The 16,401-nt window shown below is 45.9% G+C and overlaps 1 protein-coding gene across 1 annotated transcript; it reads left to right on the top strand.

The window, feature by feature from the left end:
• The first annotated feature begins 13,023 nt into the window (after positions 1-13,023).
• LOC123058635 (pentatricopeptide repeat-containing protein At5g66500, mitochondrial-like) lies at positions 13,024-14,738 on the top strand. Its single transcript, XM_044481339.1, has one exon. The coding sequence runs from the start codon at positions 13,217-13,219 to the stop codon at positions 14,570-14,572; it is 1,356 nt and encodes a 451-aa protein (XP_044337274.1). The 5' UTR covers positions 13,024-13,216; the 3' UTR covers positions 14,573-14,738.
• The last annotated feature ends 1,663 nt before the right edge of the window (positions 14,739-16,401 follow it).

Raw genomic sequence — 16,401 nt, 5'->3', positions numbered from 1 at the left:
TATCATCAGGAAGATTAACTCCCAGTTGAGTCAAGTGGTTGTGGTACCCAGACATTCTGAGTATATGTTCACTGACAGAACTATTCTCCTCTATCTTGCAGCTGTAGAACTTATTGGAGACTTCATATCTCTCAATCCGGGCATTTTCTTGAAATATTAACTTCAACTCCTAGAACATCTCATATGCTCCATGACGTTCAAAATGTCGTTGAAGTCCCGGTTCTAATCCGTAAAGCATGGCACACTGAAGTATCGAGTAGTCATCAGCTTTGCTCTGCCAGGTGTTCATAACATCTGGCGTTGCTACTGTAGTGGGTTTGTCACCTAGCAGTGCTTCCAGGATGTAACTCTTCTGTACAACAATGAGGATAATCCTCAAGTTACGCACCTAGTCCGCATAGTTGCTAGCATCATCTTTCAACTTAGATTTCTCTAGGAACGCATTAAAATTCAATGGAACAACAGCACGGGCCATCTATCTACAACAACATAGACATGAAAAATACTATTAGGTACTAAGTTCATGATAAATTAAAGTTAAATTAATCAAATTACTTAAGAACTCCCACTTAGATAGACATCTCTCTAATCATCTAAGTGATCACGTGATCCATATCAACTAAACCATGTCCGATCATCACGTGAGATGGAGTAGTTTTCAATGGTGAACATCACTATGTTGATCATATCTACTATATGATTCACGCTCGACCTTTCGGTCTCCAGTGTTCTGAGGCCATATCTGCATATGCTAGACTCGTCAAGTTTAACCCGAGTATTCCGCGTGTGCAAAACTGGCTTGCACCCATTGTATGTGAACGTAGAGCTTATCACACCCAATCATCATGTGGTGTCTCAGCACGACAAACTATAGCAACGGTGCATACTCAGGGAGAACACTTATACCTTGAAATTTAGTGAGAGATCATCTTATAATGCTACCCCCGAACTAAGCAAAATAAGATGCACAAAGGATAAACATCACATGCAACCAATATAAGTGATATGATATGGCCATCATCATCTTATGCCTTTGATCTCCATCTCCAAAGCACCGTCATGATCACCATCGTCACCGGCCTGACACATTGATCTCCATCAAAGCATCATTGTCGTCTCACCAACTATTCCTTCTACGACTATCGCTACCGCTTAGTGATAAAGTAAAGCAATTACATGGAGATTGCATTTCATACAATAAAGCGACAACCATATGGCTCCTGCCAGTTGCCGGTAACTGTGTTATAAAACATGATCATCTCATACAATAAAATTTAGCATCATGTATTGACCATATCACATCACAACATGCCCTGCAAAAACAAGTTAGACGTCCTCTACTTTGATGTTGCAAGTTTTACGTGGCTGCTACGGGCTGAGCAAGAACCGTCCTTACCTACGCATCAAAAAACCACAACACGGTATAGTGATTGCTTTTTGATCTTCAGAAAGAACCATGTTCATTGAATCCGATTCAACTAAAGCTGGAGAAACAGACACCCACTGGCCACCTGTGTGCGAAGCACGTCGGTAGAACCAGTCTCGCGTAAGCATACGCGTAATGTCGGTCTGGGCTACTTCATCCAACAACGCCGCTGAATCAAGAATCAACTAGTGACGGCAAGCAATATGTATATACCCACGCCCACAACTCCTTTTTGTTCTACTCGTGCATATAACATCTACGCATGAACCTAGCTCGGATGCCACTGTTGGGGAACGCAGTAATTTCAAAAAAATTCCTACGCACACGCAAGATCATGGTGATGCACAGCAACGAGAGGGGAGAGTATCGTCTATGTACCCTCGTAGACCGTAAGCGGAAGCGTTATGACAGCGCGGTTGATGTAGTCGTACGTCTTCACGATCGGTCGATCTAGTACCGAAGATACGACACCTCCGTGATCTGCACACATTCGGCTCGGTGACGTCCTGCGAACTCATGATCCAGTAGAGCTTCGAGGGAGAGCTTCGTCAGCACAATGGCGTGATGACGGTAATGATGTTGCTACCGGAACAGGGCTTCGCCTAAGCACCGCTACGATATTACCAAGGTGGATTATGGTGGACGGGGGCACCGCACAAGGCTAAAGATCAATGATCAACTTGTGTGTCTATGGGGTGCCCCCTTCCCCCTTATATAAAGGAGTGGAGGAGGGGGAGGGGGCCGGCCTCTCTAGGCGTGCCCCAAGGGAGTCCTACTCCCACCGAGAGTAGGATTCCCCCCTTCCCTTTGTTGGTTCTAGGAGAGAAGGAAGGAGGAGGAAGAAGGAAGGAAAGGGGGCGACCCCCTTCCCAATTCGGATTGGGCTTGGGGGGGCTTCCCTTCCTTTGCTTCTTTTCCCTCTCTTACACTAAGGCCCAATAAGGCCCATATACCTCCCGGGGGTTCCGATAACCTCCCGGTGCTCTGGTATACTCCCGATTTCACCCGGAACCATTCCGATGCCCAAACATAGGCTTCCAATATATTGATCTTTATGTATTGACCATTTCGAGACTCCTCGTCATGTCCGTTATCTAATCCGGGACTCCGAACTACCTTCGGTACATCAAAACACATAAACTCGTAATACCGATCATCACCGAACGTTAAGTGCGCTGACCCTACGGGTTCAAGAACTATGTAGACATGACCGAGACATGTCTCCGGTCAATAACCAATAGAGGAACCTAGATGCTCATATTGGTTCTTCATATTCTACGAAGATCTTTATCGGTTAAACCGCATAACGATATATGTTGTTCCCTTTGTCATCGGTATGTTACTTGCCCGAGATTCGATCGTCGGTATCTCAATACCTAGTTCAATCTCGTTACCGGCAAGTCTCTTTACTCGTTCTCTAATGCTACATCCCGTAACTAACTCATTAGCTACATTGCTTGAAAGGCTTATAGTGATGTACATTACCGAGAGGGCCCAGAGATACCTCTCCGACAATCGGAGTGACAAATCCTAATCTTGATCCATACCAACTCAACAAACACCATCGGAGACACCTGTAGAGCACCTTTATAATCACCCAGTTACGTTATGACGTTTGGTAGCACACAAAGTGTTCCTCCGGTATTCGGGAGTTGCATGATATCATAGTCATAGGAACATGTATAGTTATGGAGAAAGCAATAGCAACAAACTAAACGATCATCGTGCTAAGCTAACGGATGGGTCAAGTCAATCACATCATTCTCTAATGATGTGATACCGTTAATCAAATGACAACTCATGTCTATGGTTAGGAAACATAACCATCATTGATTCAACGAGTCAAGTAGAGGCAAACTAGTGACACTCTGTTTTCCTATGTATTCACACATGTACTAAGTTTCCGGTTAATACAATTCTAGTATGAATAATAAACATCTATCATGATATAAGGAAATATAAATAACAACTTTATTATTGCCTCTAGGGCATATTTCCTTCAATGACAACACATGTATATGGTTAGGAAACTTTAACCATCTTTGATTAACGAGCTAGTCCAGTAGATGCATACTAGGGACACTCTGTTTTGTCTATGTATTCACACATGTACTAAGTTTCCGGTTAATACAATTCTAGCATGAATAATAAGCATTTGTCATGATATAAGGAAATATAAATAACAACTTTATTATTGCCCCTAGGGCATATTTCCTTCAGTATTCCACTCGCACTAGAGTCAATAATCTAGATTACATTGTAATGATTCTAACACCCATGGTGTCTTGGTGTTGATCATGTTTTGCTCGTGGAAGAGGCTTAGTCAACGGGTCTGCAACATTCAGATCCGTATGTATTTTGCAAATCTCTATGTCTCCCTCCTTGACTTGATCGCGGATGGAGCTGAAGCGTCTCTTGATGTGTTTGGTTCTCTTGTGAAATCTGAATTCCTTTGCTAAGGCAATTGCTCCAGTATTGTCACAAAAGATTTTCATTGGACCCGATGCACTAGGTATTACACCTAAATCGGATATGAAATCCTTCATCCAAACTCCTTCATTTGCTGCTTCCAAAGCAGCTATGTACTCCGCTTCACGCGTAGATCCCGCCACGACGCTCTGCTTGGAACTGCACCAACTGACAGCTCCACCATTCAATATAAATACGTATCCATTTTGCGACTTAGAGTCATCTGGATCAGTGTCAAAGCTTGCATCAACTTAACCATTTACGATAAGCACTTTGTCTCCTCCATAAACGAGAAACATATCCTTAGTCCTTTCAGGTATTTCAGGATGTTCTTGACCGCTGTCCAGTGATCCACTCCTGGATTACTTTGGTACCCCCTACTAAACTTATAACAAGGCACACGTCAGGTCTGGTACACAGCATTGCATACATGATAGAACCTATGGTTAGGCATAGGGAATGACTTTCATTTTCTCTCTATCTTCCGCAGTGGTCGGGCATTGAGTCTGGCTCAACTTCACACCTTGTAACACAGGCAAGAACCCTTTCTTTGACTGATCCATTTTGAACTTCTTCAAAACTTTATCAAGGTATGTGCTTTGTGAAAGTCCAATCAGGCGTCTTGATCTATCTCTATAGATCTTGACGCCCAATATATAAGCAGCTTCACCGAGGTCTTTCATTGAAAAATTCTTATTCAAGTATCCTTTTATGCTAACCTGAAATTCTATATTATTTCTAATCAACAATATCTCATCCACATATAATATTAGAAATGCTACAGAGCTCCCACCCACTTTGTTGTAAATACATGCTTCTCCAAAAGTCTGTATAAAACCATATGCTTTGATCACACTATCAAAGCGTATATTCCAACTCCGAAAGGCTTGCACCAGTCCATAAATGGATCGCTGGAGCTTGCACAGTTTGTTAGCACCTTTAGGATCGACAAAACCTTCTGGTTGCATCATATACAACTCTTCTTTAAGAAATCCATTAAGGAATGCAGTTTTGACATCCATTTGCCAAATTTCATAATCATAAAATGCGGCAATTGCTAACATGATTCAGACAGACTTAAGCATCGCTACGGGTGAGAAGGTCTCATCGTAGTCAACTCCTTGAACTTGTCGAAAACCTTTCGCAACAAGTCGAGCTTTGTAGACACTAACATTACCGTCAGCGTCAATCTTCTTCTTGAAGATCCATTTATTCTCAATGGCTTGCCGATCATTGGGCAAGTCAACCAAAGTCCATACTTTGTTCTCATACATGGATCCCATCTCAGATTTCATGGTCTCAAGCCATTTTGCGGAATCTGGGCTCATCATCGCTTCCTCATATTTCGTAGGTTCATCATGGTGTAGCAACATGCCTTCCAGAACAGGATTACTGTACCACTCTGGTGCGGATCGTACTCTAGTTGACCTACGAGGTTCGGTAGTAACTTGATTTGAAGTTTCATGATCATCATCATTAACTTCCTTACTAATTGGTGTAGGCATCATTGGAACTAATTTCTGTGATGAACCATTTTCCAATTCGAGAGAAGGTACAACTACCTCATCAAGTTCTACTTTCCTCCCACTCACTTCTTTTGAGAGAAATTCCTTCTCTAGAAAGGATCCATTTTTAGTAAGGAATATTTTGCCTTCGGATATGTGATAGAAGGTGTACCCAACAATTTCTTTTGGGTATCCTATGAAGACACATTTCTCCGATTTGGGTTCGAGCTTATGAGGTTGAAGCTTTTTCACATAAGCATCGCAGCCCCAAGCTTTCTCTAGGAACACATTAAAATTCAAGGGAACGGTAGCACGGGCCATTGATCTACAACAACATAGATAGGTAAAATCTATCAAGACTAAGTTCATGATGAATTAAAGTTCAATTAATCATATTACTTAAGAACTCCCACTTAGATAGACATCCCTCTAGTCATCTAAATGATCATGTGATCCATATCAACTAAACCATGTCCGATCATCACGTGAGATGGAGTAGCTTTCAATGGTGAACATCTCTATGTTGATCATATCTACTATATGATTCACGTTCGACCTTTCGGTCTCAGTGTTCCGAGGACATATGTGCATATGCTAGGCTCGTCAAGTTTAACCTGAGTTTTCTGCATGTGCAAAACTGTCTTACACCCGTTGTATGTGAACGTAGAGCTTATCACACCTGATCATCATGTGGTGCCTCGGCACGACAAACTGTAGCAACGGTGCATACTCAGGGAGAACACTTATACCTTGAAATTTAGTGAGGGATCTTATAATGCTACCGCCGTACTAAGCAAAATAAGATGCATAAAATATAAATATCACATGCAATCAAAATATGTGACATGATATGGCCATCATCATATTGTGCCTTTGATCTCCATCTCCAAAGCATCATCATGATCTCCATTGTCACCAGCTTGACACCTTGATCTCCATCATAGCATCGTTGTTGTCTCACCAAATATTGCTTCTAAAACTATCACTACCGCATAGTGATAAAGTAAAGCAATTACATGGTGATTGCATTTCATACAATAAAGCGACAACCATAAGGCTCCTGCCAGTTGTCGATAACTTTTACAAAACATGATCATCTCATACAATAACTTATATCACATCATGCTTGACCATATCACATCACAACATGCCCTGCAAAATAAGTTAGACGTCCTCTACTTTGTTGTTGCATGTTTTACGTGGCTACTACGGGCTTATAGCAAGAACCATTCTTACCTACGCATCAAAACCACAACAATTTTTCGTCAAGTGTGATGTTTTAACCTTCAACAAGGACCGGCCATAGTCAAATTCGATTCAACTAAAGTTGGAGAAACAGACACCCGCCAGCCACCTTTATGCAAAACAAATTGCATGTCTGTCGGTGGAACCGGTCTCATGAGCGTGGTCATGCAAGGTTGGTCCAGGCCGCTTCATCCAACAATACCGCCGAATCAAAATAAGACGTTGGTGGTAAGCAGCATGACTATTATCCCCCACAACTCTTTGTGTTCTACTCGTGCATATCATCTACGCATAGACCTGGCTCGGATGCCACTATTGGGGAACATAGCATGCAATTTCAAAAAAATTCCTACGATCACGCAAGATCTATCTAGGAGATGCATAGCAACGAGAGGGGGGCAGTGTGTCCACATACCATCGTAGACAGAAGCGGAAGCGTTAGGTTAACACTGTTGATGTAGTTGAACGTCTTCACGATCCAACCGATCTAGTATCAAACGTACGACACCTCCGAGTTCAGCACACGTCCCGCTCGCTGACGTCCCTCGAACTCTTGATCCAGCAGAGGGTCATGGGAGAGTTTCGTCAGCACGACGGCGTGGTGACGGTGATGGTGATTTGATCTACATAGGGCTTCGCCTAAGCACTACGACGCGATGATCGGAGGAGTAAACTGTGGAGGGGGGCACCGCACATGGCTAAGAAAACAACTGTTGTGCTTTGGGGTGCCCCTACCCCCGTATATAAAGGAGGAGGGAAGGAGGCAGCCATCCTAGAGGGTCGCGCCGTGGGGGAGTCCTACTAGGACTCCTAGTCCTAGTAGGATTCCCCTTTCCTTTTCCGGAGTGGGAAAGGGGGAAAGGGAGAGAGAGTAGGAGAGGGAAAGGGGGGTGCCGCCCCTCCCCTAGTCTAATTCGGACTCCCATGGGGGGCAGACGGCCACCCCTTATGGGTTGTCCCCTCTCTCTCTCGTGGCCCATGAGGCCCATGACTTCCCCGGGGGGTTCTGGTAACCCCTTGGTACTTCAAAAAAATACCCGAACCACTCGAAAAACCATTCCGGTTGTTGGTGTTCCGGGAACGGGGGTCCCCAGATTTGCCTGCCTGCGGCCTGCGGCGTGGCTCAAGTGGGGGCCCAGCGCGGCCCATCTTCATCAGCTCAAGCTCAAGACCCTCGCGAGGGGCCAAGCCTCGCGGGGCGGACGGCGGGAAGCTTCCTCAGAGGTAGCCTCATCAGGCAGGCTCGCGAGGAGGCAGAGAGATCAAGGCAGGGGTGCCTCGAGAGGAACCCGTGACGCAACCCATGACGATCGAGACCAGGCGAGCGCCGGCCTGCGCAGTGTCCTTGTTTCCCCTTTGGTGCAAAGGGGGCAAGCACAGGCCAAGGCATCAGGCAAAGGTTGCCATTCTGGTGCAACGAGGCCAAGACCAGCAGAGCGACAGGACGGAGGTCACCGTGGAGCCCAATACGGCGTCCTCACCAGTACTTTTGGCAGCCGAAGACCACCTTTGGTCAGGATAATTTGTACTATATGTTCCCCTTCAAAATGGCCAATTGTTGGCGCCCTTCCCGCTCATTATTTGGGGAGAGGCCCAGGGCCTCTATAAATATAGCTAGCCACCACAATGGAGAGGACGTCTAGAAATCTGGTAGAACCCTAGCAAAGAGAGAGAGAGAGAGGCGACTGAACTCACCCTAGCAGTTCATCGCACCAGCTCGAGAACACCTCTCGCGAGGTTGTTCTTCCTTTGTACCGATCCTCATCAGCCCCTGAGGCAATCCACCACACCACTCACTGGAGTAGGGTATTACACCATAACGGTGGCCCGAGCCAGTATAAACCTTGTGTCCCTTGCATTGTTCATTGTTTCCAGCTCAAATCACGCGAGGAGATTGGACGTAGATCGGTAGGGGAGAGATCTTCGCGCGCACCCCAGTGTTCGAACCTCAAGGGTCTGCCAGAACCCGAAATCCGACATTTGGCGTGCCAGGTAGGGGTGCACCGGAGTCCTCCCTCCTGACGACCCGCTCTCCCCCGACATCGCATCCCGCCCTCATGGCGGACAATGCGCCGCCCGCTCCAGCAACGGATGCCGACATTGGGGCCAAGGGGCTCCGGGCCTTGGCCCCTACCTTGCGACAGGTGAAATGGCCGCGCAAGTTCAGGCCCGAGATGTCGCCGCGCTACGACGGCGCGACGGACCTGATGATTTCCTGCTGGCGTACGAGGAGGTCATCCTCAGAGTCGGGGGCGACGATCGGGTGATGGCCAACTGGTTACCCATGGCCCTCACCGGCATCCCGCGCGCGTGGCTCCTCCACCTGCCGACGGCCTCTGTCACCTCCTGGGAGGAGCTGCGCGACCTCTTCCTCGCCCGTTTCGCCGCACCAGCGCCGCCCGTCGTCGCAGCTCTCCTGGGTGGCTCCCAGGCACCACCCTCAAGTCATCACGTCAAGCCGTTCGCCTGTCGGATCGGCACCGCCCCCAAGCGCCGAGAAGCCCTCCCCGGGCTGGGTGGCGCCCGAGGCCGATCTAACCTTCGACTCGGAGGACCACCCCTTCAACCCCAATGGTTCGGGCACGCTCCCGATGCTGTGCACCCCCACCATCTACCAGGTGGCCGTCACCAGGCCTGGTTCCGCGCGCTTGGAGACCACGGAGGAGGTACCCATCCAGAACGCCGACACCGGTGTCCGAATACCATCTTCCAATATATCAATCTTTACCTCTCGACCATTTCGAGACTCCTTGTCATGTCCGTGATCTCATCCGGGACTCCGAACATACTTCGGTCACCAAAACACATAACTCATAATACAAATTGTCATTGAACGTTAAGCGTGCGGACCCTACATGTTCAAGAACTATGTAGACATGACCGAGACACATCTCCGATCAATAAACAATAGCGGAACCTGGATGCTCATATTGGTTCCTACCTATTCTATGAAGATCTTTATCGGTCAAACCGCAATAACAACATACGTTATTCCCTTTGTCATCGGTATGTTACATGCCCGAGATTCGATCGTCGGAATCATCATACCTAGTTCAACCTCGTTACCTGTAAGTCTCTTTACTCGTTTCGTAATGCATCATCCCATAATTAACTCATTAGTCACATTGCTTGCAAGGCTTATAGTTATGTGCATTACCGAGAGGGCCCAGAGATACCTCTCCGATACTTGGAGTGACAAATCATAATCTTGATCTATGCCAACCCAACAAACACCTTCGGAGACACCTGTAGAGCATCTTTATAATCACCTAGTTATGTTGTGACGTTTGATAGCACACAAGGTGTTCCTCCGGTATTCGGGAGTTGCATAATCTCATAGTCAGAGGAATATGTATAAGTCATGAAGAAAGCAATAGCAATAAAACTTAACAATCATTATGGCATGCTAACGGATGGGTCTTGTCCATCACCTCATTCTCTAATGATGTGATCCCGTTCATCAAATGACAACACATGTCTATGGTCAAGAAACTTTAACCATCTTTGATTAACGAGCTAGTCAAGTAGAGGCATACTAGGGACACTCTGTTTTGTCTATGTATTCACACATGTACTAAGTTTCCGGTTAATACAATTCTAGCATTAGTAATAAACATTTATCATGATATAAGGAAATATAAATAACAACTTTATTATTGTCTCTAGGGCACATTTCCTTCAGTTATTGCCATTATTGCTTTCCCCCATCATTGTTGTTGTCTCCACCGTTGTTATCGCTTGGGGTGCCTACCATGTAGATTTCGTAGGTGAAGGTTGTCGTCTACTTAATCGCATGCATGGTGGCTGTAGGTGGCTTGTCTGAGGACGCGCTGACCTCCTGGTCCATGCCGTCGACCTCATCGGAGGCGCTTGTAGGGATTTGAGTTAAGTCATCAACGTTGGCGACAAAGATGGCCTTAGTTGACATCGGGCCCTTGGGGGGCGAACCCGAACCATGTCTTAAAGTGGGATCCGATGAGGAGCCCTTACTTTCGTCTTGAGCCAGATTTGACATCGAGGGCGGGGCACGCGTCTCATGTTGATCCTTGGTCTGGTTTCATACCTAACTCGTGAAGACCAACTCTCTGCGGGAACCCATGGTGTACTCCAAATTGCCGATCTAACAATTCAGCCCAAAGTAAAGATTTCGACCTGGCCTTGGTGACCAGTCGAGTCAGTGAAGAGGGTGATGTGGCCAAAAATGAAGATATGTCCTGTCACAAAGGTCATGCCAGTGTCGATTAGCGGGACATATATGGGCCACCAATGACGAAGCTAAATCCGACGGATCTTGGGTAGGGGGTTCCGAACTGAGAGTTTAGAGATGATGGTAACGAGGACGCAAGTTTTTACCCAGGTCCGGGCTCTTCGGAGAACCATACGCACTGCTTGTGTTTATTTCTTTTGGGTGGAGTACAAAGTACAGATGATCTACCATGAGATTCTATGTGTCTCCTACGAGTCCACTCTCCTCAGTTTATACAAATATCGGGGGCAGGGGTCTAGGGTTACCTCCTACTCGACTACGTACATGGAGAATGAGTTGTAGACGATTTATTCCCCATGGACCGCCTGACGTGGCCCGCTCCTGAACCACCATTGGGGTCTTAGGCCCGACCCACCTGGCGGGAGACAACGTGGTCAGGAATCCTCTAGCCGGGACATCATCACAATATGTCGCCGACTTTATGTTTATGTGTGGGGCATCACAAACGCCGACATTGTTGTTGACTGTCGCCGGTGGCTGGAGCCACTCGAAATCACTAGTTAGAGGGTATCCCTTGCAAAGGTCACTCTCACCTTCTCCCGTGGTGATGTGGCGCACTACATGTGTTACACTTGTCACAGCCTGAGAGTTTTGTGCTTTTTTCGTTCATTCGTTTCATAAAATATTTTTATCTCTTGAACTGTACGTCCAAATCACAAATCATTTTCACTATTGTGTTTCTTACGATCAAGATCTTCGAAACTAGATCTCATGTTAGTAGTTGTAGACATTTTTTAAAGGCCGAGAATTGAAAAAAAAATGAAAACCCCGAAAACCTAAAAAACCTGGAAACAGAAAAAGAAACCGAAAGCACATATGTGTTTTTCATCTTTTGGAAGCACACCTGTGTTTTTCACTTTCTGGGAAGCATAATTGTGCTTCACCGTAAAACACAATTGTGATTATTATTTTCTGGAAAGTACAGGCATGGAAAGCACAAATGTGCTTTTCGCCGAAGCACAATTCTGCTTTTCCGTGAAGCGCAACTATCTCTTTTCACAAGGTATGCTTCACGTGACAAAAACAGAAATAAAGTACATTTTTTTAACAAAAACATAGGGAAAACCAAAGAAAATCCAAAAACCTAAATAAACAGAAAAAACACGTGAAAATAAACATGATCATGTGGATGTGCCCAACGCGTGACACTTGGCGGCGACTGGCGCACCATGCGGCGGCCTCCATATGGCCTCACGCATCTGCCGGGACCCCCTCGCAGGAGTACCCATTGAATAGTCTTTTTTAGGGGTACTCGTTGAATAGTCACTGCGGGGAGGCACTAGGCAGGGGTGGATCTACAAAATGGACAATGTGGGTTGTTGTCCACCCTAAGATTTTAATTAGATCGGCTCATGGAAATTAAAATGACGGGCTGGATGAGAAAAAGAAATGTCGAACAAATCTCGTCCGACCTTAACTTCTGGCCCAACAAAAACGCACGAACAATCACATTGCGCCTGCGCGCTAGAAGCTCCTATGCAACGCCCTTGGCGCCGGTTGAACCAACTGGCACTCGCACGCGAAAGCTTATGGATTGGCCCAACTATGTTTTTGTTAAATCCATTGACTGGTGGCCCAGTGATCGTTGACCGTCACCTATCATCCCTTGACCAAGAAGAGTTGACTATTGAGTTTTACAAAAATAAAGAAAAGGTAACAAAATGTTAAATCTAGAAAAAAAATTCGTGAATTTGAAAGAAGTTCAGATTTTTTTAAAAGTTCACAAAAATAAAAAAAATGAATTGTAAAATGGGTTCACAAGATTTGAAAAAATTCTGTAATTTGAAAATTTTCACAAAATTTGGAAAAAAGGATCAAAGAAAAATTCACTGATTTGAAAAAAAAAGTTCGCAAATTTGATTTTTTTTTCAAATTCTTGAAAAGTTCACGAAATAAAGCGAACAATGAAATAATAATAAATAAAAAGGATAAACGAAAATAAAAGGAGGAGACCGGAAAACTCATGCTGGGAAAAAACGAGAAAACCCGCCCAGAAAAACCGGCAGAATGTTCCCCAAAAAACGGTGACAAAAAGACCTACATGGGCTGGCCCATTTTGATATGTAGTGCTGTGGATGTAAGTAGCGCATAAGGCGCCAATTGGGATTTGGGCTGCGCGCCACTGCCTCCGCCGCTTCTGATCACGACGGCTCGCTACCTGCTCGTCGGTCGCTGTCGCCGCCTGCCTCGCCGCTCCTCCCCGCCCGGCGCCCATCGCCACCTCGCCCCAGCCAGCTGAAATTTCTGATAGGGTTCAATTTTCACCCTCTACGTCGGCCGTTGCTCCGTTAATCAGGGCAGGAAATGGCTCGCACGGCCACTCCGCTCTCGGCGCTGCTCCGCGGCCTCTCTTCCCGCCCTTCCCACTCCCCCGCATTCCACGCCGCGCTGCTCAAGTCATCTTCCCTCTCCAGCCCCAACCCGGCCACCGCCCTCCTTACCGCCTACGCAAAAGCCGGCCTCCCAGGCGCCGCCTCCCGCCTGTTTGACGAAATGCCCGTGCGCGACGCCGTTGCCTGGAACGCGCTCCTTGCATGCCATGTCCGTCACGCGCGCTGCGGTGCCGTCGCTGAAGTCTTCCGCGGCATGGCGGCTGCCGGGTTCGCGCCAACGGCCGCCACCCTCTGCACCATGCTCAAGGCCTGTGCTTCCTCCCGCGCAGTCCGCCCCGGCCGCCAGGTTCATGCGCGGACAGTTCTTGCATGCCACGGTGATGTCATTATGACGACAGCTCTTGTTGATCTCTACATGAGCTGCGGCTGTGTCGAGGAGGCGAAGAGGCTGTTTATCCACACGGACTGCCCCAAGGACGTGGCGCTGTGCAACTCTGTTCTTTCAGGATGCGTGGAGAATGGCCAGTTCCGGGAGGCTTTCTTGATGCTGAGGGGAATTGAACTCAATGGAATCACACTGACTTGCGCTCTCACAGCTTGCTCAGCCGCAGCAAATCTGGCATACGGCCTTCAAGTGCACTGCAAGGTTCTCCGATGCGGGTTTGATTCTGAGACTGTCCTATGCAATGCACTTATTGACATGTATGCAAAGTGTGGGCGGACAACGGCTGCACGTGTGGTGTTTGATCGGATGACTTGCAGAAACATTGTTTCCTGGTCTAGCATGATTGATGGTTATAGTCGCCATGGGCATGGCAAAGAGGCTTTGGATTTGTTTGAGGGGATGGAGAAAGCTGTACCCATTGTCTTGCCTAATGCTATTACATTTCTTGCTGTTCTCTCAGCTTGTGGACACTCTGGTCTTGTGGATGAAGGCCGGTCCAAGTTACATCTGATGAAAAGAAAGTATGCAATTGATCCAGGACCAGAGCACTACGCATGTTTTATTGACATGTTAGGCCGGGCAGGACTGATTGATGAGGCATGGGATCTCTACTGTTGTTTACATTCGAATAAAAGTCAGCTCCATGGTGCAATCTGTGTGGCTATGCTGAATGCATGTATGGCTAACATGGATGTGGCAAGAGGAAACATGGTTGCTGAGCATATTATGGAGGTTGATCCACAGAATCCTCGAAATCTTGTGTTAATATCAAATTTTCACGCTGCTGCTGGACAATGGTCTATATCAGATGGATCAAGGAAGGTTATAATGGACAAGGGTCTCAATAAAGAAGCAGCTAGTAGTCATGTCTCCATTGGCTAAAATTAATTTACACAAATATGGAGGTACAGTTCATCGACTTACCTGCATACACTATAAGAGTGTAATCAACAATTGCTTTTTCTTTTAAAACAAACCTACAAATCAATGTTGCTAACTGGTTCGTGGCGGGGCCTTTTTTTATATTTAAAATCTATTATTGCTTGAACCCAGCCTGAAACATTCAGTTTATCTTGGTTCTTAAGTGCTTAACTGGGTCCTACGACAGTTGCGATTATTTGATACGTGTACAAGGACTAAATGTGAACCAGCATAGTGAGGTCACATGATCATCATCTGGAATTGTCAAAAATTGTTTCAGCAAAACTCTATCCTGCACAGATTAGTTTAGGTTTTAAGCATGTGTAACTTGCACACCAAAACAGAGGTGAAATAACCAATTTCAACATCTGCTTAGCTTGATGGTTCCTGGAGATCAAGTTCTGCTGGTACATGAATATAGGCTATGACAGTATTCTGAAATTAATCGTCAAATTTAATATTGGTGGTACTAACTGAAGTACATGTCCTTTTCTGAATATAATGGTGAAGTGTAATCAAAATTTGGATCCTAAAGTGCAGTCATTTATCTGACAAAAGCCTCATTTTACAAGTTTCCCTGGTCCTCCTAGCAGTATAATTACTCCATTTATCCCTTTGTTCAGAACAAGCATGTAACAATACACATGACAGAGCAACACCACAGAGGCTTTAAGTTTCAGGACATGTTAGTATTTTCATAGATAGGGTGCATGTGAACCTGTTAAATCAGCGTAAAGGTACATGTGCTAACAGGTAGTGAGCTTGGTTGAAATAATTCCCTATAGATGCTTCTGTAGTCTACAAATCAATATCATGACGAGTACACCTTGTATTTGAACATGCTGTGAATCACTACCTACTTTGCATGACAAGATGAACTAATTGTCTAATTTTATCCTCATGCATGTTGACAAGAACAAGATACTACATGATCGTGGCTTACATGACATGCAACTTGGCTATTCTTGACTTTAGCCTACTGCTATGACAGTTTAGAAATTACATGGTTATGTATTTCTTTGATCAGTCTATTGAACTGAAACACAAAACACATGATAATATAATATTGTCCTTGGCCTGTAGTTTACTTCTATGTGATGCCTTGAGAAGAAAAGGTGAAAAATATGAGAACAGATGCAATGTAATCTGCTCCTAGAAGATTTTACGATGGATATGAAATTGGATATTTCAGTATCCACGACCACACAATAATCTACTCCCTCGTCCCATATTAATTATCCATCCATTTCAGCGTCAATTAATATGGGACGGAGGGAGTATGATGCAATCAACTATTTGAAGTTGCAGGTCAATGTAATTTAATTATACCATTGCTGGTTTACATATTTAAGTGAGTTTGGGCTAATCTTCATGCTATTTCTCACCACACCTCACTAAACTTGTCTCTGAAGTAACATTTATGCAATGGATCATGATAGTTTACGATATATCATTGTACTCTTGCTGCTGGTGCTTCCTTAGGGCATCTCCAGCCGGCCCCCCGGATGCCCCCCACGAGCACTTTTTGGACGCCGGCGCTTAATTTTTCTCCCAGCCAGGACCCCAAGAGCTCAAATAGCGCCGAATTTGGCTGAAGTTACGTCCGGCGGTCCCGATCCAAACCCAAAAAGCCGGGGGGCACTTGGGGGCGCCGGCTCTCCTTTTTGCATGCAAAACCCCCACATGTCGGCCTCTCTCCTCACTCTCTCTCCTCTTTTTCCTGCTAGGCCCACCCGTGCATGTGGGAATCTTTCCCTCGCCCAGCCCCGCCTTCTCCGTCCCGCCCCGCC

The sequence above is a fragment of the Triticum aestivum genome, chromosome 3A (genome assembly GCF_018294505.1).
Source record: "Triticum aestivum cultivar Chinese Spring chromosome 3A, IWGSC CS RefSeq v2.1, whole genome shotgun sequence".
Taxonomy (NCBI): Eukaryota; Viridiplantae; Streptophyta; class Magnoliopsida; order Poales; family Poaceae; genus Triticum; species Triticum aestivum.
This window is presented reverse-complemented; position numbering and strand designations above follow the sequence as displayed.

Coding starts and splice junctions, on each gene's coding strand:
- LOC123058635 (XM_044481339.1), top strand. CDS start 13,217: ATGGCTCGCACGGCCACTCCGCTCTCGGCGCTGCTCCGCGGCCTCTCT.